Below are 4,583 nucleotides of genomic sequence, written 5' to 3'. Positions count from 1 at the left end.
CGGCCCGCCAGTCTGTGTGCTGCTCAAAATGGCCATGTGTCCCCCACAGTCAGCCCAGATACCCCAGGCCACGTTAGAGTCAGGGCAGCTATGAGGACAAGGAATTGTGCCCACCCGGGCTCGGCAGTGGACGGGAAGCAGTTCCTGAACCCATGAAGCCCCCAGTTTCTGGAGAAACCAACTCACTCTGCACACACGTTCGGGGTCCCCTCCACCACCTGGAAGAGAAGGAGTCTCCTTAGCAGGCAGGGAGGCGCCCACACAGCACCTCCCTCCCAGAGGACAGCGGGGCACAGGGGTGGGCTGGGGGCAGGGACACTGGACAAGGAGCCCTGGGGCTGGGAACAGGAATAGGGCCTTGCAATTCGGGGACACCCTGAGGAAGGGGGATGAGAAGGGGAACTAGAGTAAAAACCAACACGTGGAAAATCTCTATGTTCTGCTCTGACCGAGGCTGAATAAATCCTGCAACCACTTCTCATCTTGACCCTTGTCACCCAGTTGAGGAGCCGACTGCCCCCTGCCTGGTTGGGCCTGAAGGTGGGAGGAACTGGCCCTGCCCTCCTAGACTTGACTGGGAGATGAGGGGACCCCCCAGCCCAGAGAGGCGATGATACACGGGTCCTGGGGGATAAACAGGATGTGGGGATGGGGCGATCACAAGGAGAAAGATCGAGCCAGGCTGAAGACACTTGGACCAGGGGCAGGGATGGGGATTACTGTCTGTGGGAACAGAGTGGGAGGGGGCAGGGCAGACAGTGTCCAGCGCCCCCACCCTCAGCCAGCACCTACCTGAGCAGATGCCTTTCAGTGAAGAAATGAGTTTCTTCTGACGTAAGATGTAAACAAACACAGCCGCAAACAGAATGACTGTAACGATGCCAGCTATGAGACCGCAAAGGGCAGGAGTCCCCAGTCCGGTGGGCACTGTGTCCTCCGCTGCGGGGGTTTTCTCAGTGGAACTGGCAGCTGATGCACTGCAGTTGATGTCACTCCAGGGCGTACAATCACTGACCTCGATCGACCCTCTGGGACACCTGGGTACACACAGGGAGGGAGACGGGGACTCCTGATGGAAAGCTGGCCAGGTGAGATGAAAGAGGAGCCATGCTCCCTGCCCAATGTCCTTGAGAGGATGTCAGAGAAGGATAGGTTCCTCGTGTCTGCAGGGGGTTCCCCTATGCTCCCCTCTTGAGGCTGGGGAAGGGTCTGAACATGCGCACTTCAGCCCCTCAGCCTCCCTGCTCTGGGGTCAGAGCTGCAGCTCCAGGAGCCTTCTGTGCTGGGCACACACTGAGCTTCCCTGGGCTGCAGGGGAGGCTGCACTAGGAGGAGCCACACTCCAGGGGAAGATCACAAACCCCTGTGGCCACAAGCTGAGCCCCTTCCTCCAGTTAACCCACAGTACCAGTGAGCCCTCGCCCCACCCTGTCTGCTGCTGGTTCCTCCCAATCACAGCAAACAGTGGAGGGCCAGAGATGAGCAAGTTTCTCCTTGCCCCTAAAACCCAAATAGGAAAAAGAAGGACTTATTGAGAAGTCAGAGGCCAGGAGTGAGGCCAGAGGGATGGGCTCAGGTCCTCATGGGAACTTAAGGGAGCTCCACCCACAGCCTTATTATGATTTTTGTGAGCTACAGGCACTTTTTCCTTTATGGGTCTCCACCTGCATAAAAAATATTTAAAATTCTGTAATCCCAGCACTTTGGGAGGCCGAGACGGGCGGATCACGAGGTCAGGAGATCGAGACCATCCTGGCTAATACAGTGAAACCCCGTCTCTACTAAAAAATACAAAAAACTAGCCGGGCGAGGTGGCGGGCGCCTGTAGTCCCAGCTACTCGGGAGGCTGAGGCAGGAGAATGGCGTAAACCCAGGAGGCGGAGCTTGCAGTGAGCTGAGATCCGGCCACTGCACTCCAGCCTGGGCGACAGAGCCAGACTCCGTCTCAAAAAAAAAAAAAAAAAATTTAAAATTACATTTTTTTAAAACCAATTTGGAATAAGGACAAACACAAGCCAGGCTGGATTCAAGTGTTTTCTTCTGATTTCAAAAGGAAATCACATTTCCTAGGTCCCCTGAAAACTTTCAAGGGACCTAGAAAGTCACCTCCTGTGCCCAGTGAACAATTCAGCCTGGCCAAAGGGACTCTGGTTAGGGAGGGTATGGGAAGGGGCTGCCACAGGGAGTAGGGGTGGGGACAGGCAGATGGACCAGGAGGGGCCACCGCAGGCTCAGGAAACCCCATAGGCTCAGGGATGCCTCATGGGGTCAGGGGAGAGACAGAGGTACGAGGTGACTCAGGTCTTTTCAGGTTGTTGAAAGCTGTCGGGAGCCCCTGGCTGCTGTCTCACCCTGTGCTGCACTTCCGGCACATCTCAGGGGAGTTTTCATCCTGGAAGCTTCCTTTTTCACATTGACACACAGTGTCTCTGGTCGTGGTGCAGGCACTTTTATTTGTTTGACCTGACAACAGAGCATAAGGTTTTGGGAATGTGTTTCCCTGACATGTCAGTCCACCCTTCCTCACCACCCCATCCCCTCCCACTCAGCTCAACTCAGTTCACCAAGGAGTTCTGAGGGCCGGTTTCTGCACCAGCATACTCGGGACTCATACAGGACACCCACCCTGTACATAAGGACCAATACAAAAGGACCACGATTATTTATTACATCAGATTAGGGGAAAAGCATTGTTGAGGTGGCAAGGTCAGTAGCAAGGGAGGCGCAAGGGCATCACCTGAGAGACTCTGCAAGGAAAGGAGCCCTTGGGGGACTTCCCAAAAGACCTGGCCTTGATTGGGAGGGGCCTGAGAACCTGAAGGCTGAGTGAGGCCAAGCACCTGCCAGGAGCACAGAGCCCCGGAGGAAACAGCCTGCTCCCGGAGCAGACCCGTGCCACCACTGGAACCCAGCCCTGTCCACTGGGCCAGGCCTCCTCTGTGCTGTAATGATGCCCCCACCCCCTTGCAGGCAATAGTTCAGAAGAGTTCCCAGCCAGTTGGTATGCATTATAGAAAAGATTTTGGCTGGGCACAGTGGCTCACACCTCTAATCACAGCACTCTGGGAGGCTGAGGTGGGTGGATCACCTGAGGTCAGAGTTCGAGACCAGCCTGGCCAACATGGAGAAACCCTGTCTCTACTAAAAATACAAAAAACTGGCCGGGCACGTTGGCTTACACCTGTTATCCCAGCACTTTGGGAGGCCGAGGCGGGCGGATCACGAGGTCAGGAGATCGAGACCATCCTGGCTAACACGGTGAAACCTCATCTCTACTAAAAATACAAAAAAAATTAGCCAGATGTGGTGGTGGACGCCTGTAGTCCCAGCTATCCAGGAGCTTGAGGCAGGAGAATGGCGTGAACTCAGGAGGCGGAGCTTGCAGTGAGCCCTGATGGTGCCACTGCACTCCAGCCTGGGCAACAGAGCGAGACATAGTCTCAAAACACACAAACAAACAAACAAAATCAGCCAGGCGTGGTGGCGCATGCCTGTAGTCCCAGCTACCCAGGAAGCTAAGGTAGGAGAATCGCTTGAACCCGGGAGGCGGAGGTTGCAGTGAGCCAAGATCATGCCATTGCCCTCAAGCCTCGGCAACAAGAACGAAACTCCGTCTAAAAAAAAAAATTTCTTTTTTTTTTTTTTTTTTTTAATCAACCAGTCATAATCATGGAACGGGCATGACGAAGACAAAGTTGGGCTAGAACTTGGTTCCCCAACTCATATCAGCTACAGCTCCCACCCACCTCATCACTATGTACTCCACCTCTGGGCAAGAGGTCCACACATTCTGTACCTGATTTACAAACTGTACATAGAAGGCAAGAAGGCAAATTGTTGGAAGCGTTGGTGTAATCCACACCCTCTGTGCACGGGTTACAGGCTCCAGTATGTTCTGATCTATGAGATCCTGGAAAAGGAGAGAAAAGCCAATGAATGAGTCACCACAGAATTCCCAGAGGCTGGCAGTGGCTGGAAAACTTCTCTTTTGGCCCTCAGTGGAATCCAGACGGAGAAATCCACTCTTCCAGGCTTGGTCTTGTCATCAGTTCTGCATCTATTACACACCTTGGACTGGCACTGCTGACAGAAATATAATACAAACCACACGCAAAATTCAAATTCTATGACAGCCGTATTAAAACAGTAAAAAGAAGGGTCAAGTTAATTTTAACAATCTACTTTTGAACCTAAAATATCCAAAACACTACATTTCAATATGTAATCAATATAAATATTTGAAATATTTTATCTTTTTTTGGCAGGGAGGCCGAGGCGGGTGGATCACGAGGTCAGAAGATCGAGACCATCCTGGCTAACACGGTGAAACCCTGTCTCTACTAAAAATACAAAAAATTAGCCAGATGGCGCCTGTAGTCTTAGCTATTCGGGAGGCTGAGTCAGGAGAATGGCGTGAACCCGGCAGGCAGAGCTTGCAGTGAGCCAAGATTGCGCCCTTGCACTCCAGCCTGGGCGACAGAGTGAGACTCTATCTCTTAAAAAAAAAAAAAAAGGAATATTTTATTTATTTATTTTTGGAGACAGAGTTTCACTCTTGTCGCCCAGGTTGCAGTGCAGAGGCG

General features: G+C 52.7%; 1 protein-coding gene across 1 annotated transcript in view; it reads right to left on the bottom strand.

Annotated features, from left to right (window-relative positions):
* LOC108540774 (tumor necrosis factor receptor superfamily member 10D-like) overlaps positions 1 to 3,923 on the bottom strand; it is a gene marked incomplete at its 5' end in the record, with an annotated part of 9,145 nt that extends 5,222 nt beyond the window's left edge. The window contains 4 exons of the mRNA XM_017889957.1: positions 187 to 218; positions 793 to 1,037; positions 2,352 to 2,463; positions 3,797 to 3,923. Of these exons, the coding sequence (XP_017745446.1) occupies positions 187 to 218; positions 793 to 1,037; positions 2,352 to 2,463; positions 3,797 to 3,923 (516 nt within the window). The remainder of the gene's footprint in view (positions 1 to 186; positions 219 to 792; positions 1,038 to 2,351; positions 2,464 to 3,796) is intronic.
* Between the last annotated feature and the right edge of the window lie 660 nt (positions 3,924 to 4,583).

Source organism: Rhinopithecus bieti, unplaced genomic scaffold (genome assembly GCF_001698545.2).
Source record: "Rhinopithecus bieti isolate Rb0 unplaced genomic scaffold, ASM169854v2 scaffold_20129, whole genome shotgun sequence".
NCBI lineage: Eukaryota > Metazoa > Chordata > Mammalia > Primates > Cercopithecidae > Rhinopithecus > Rhinopithecus bieti.
Note: the sequence above shows the minus strand (reverse complement) of the source record. Positions and strands in the feature narration are given on the sequence as shown.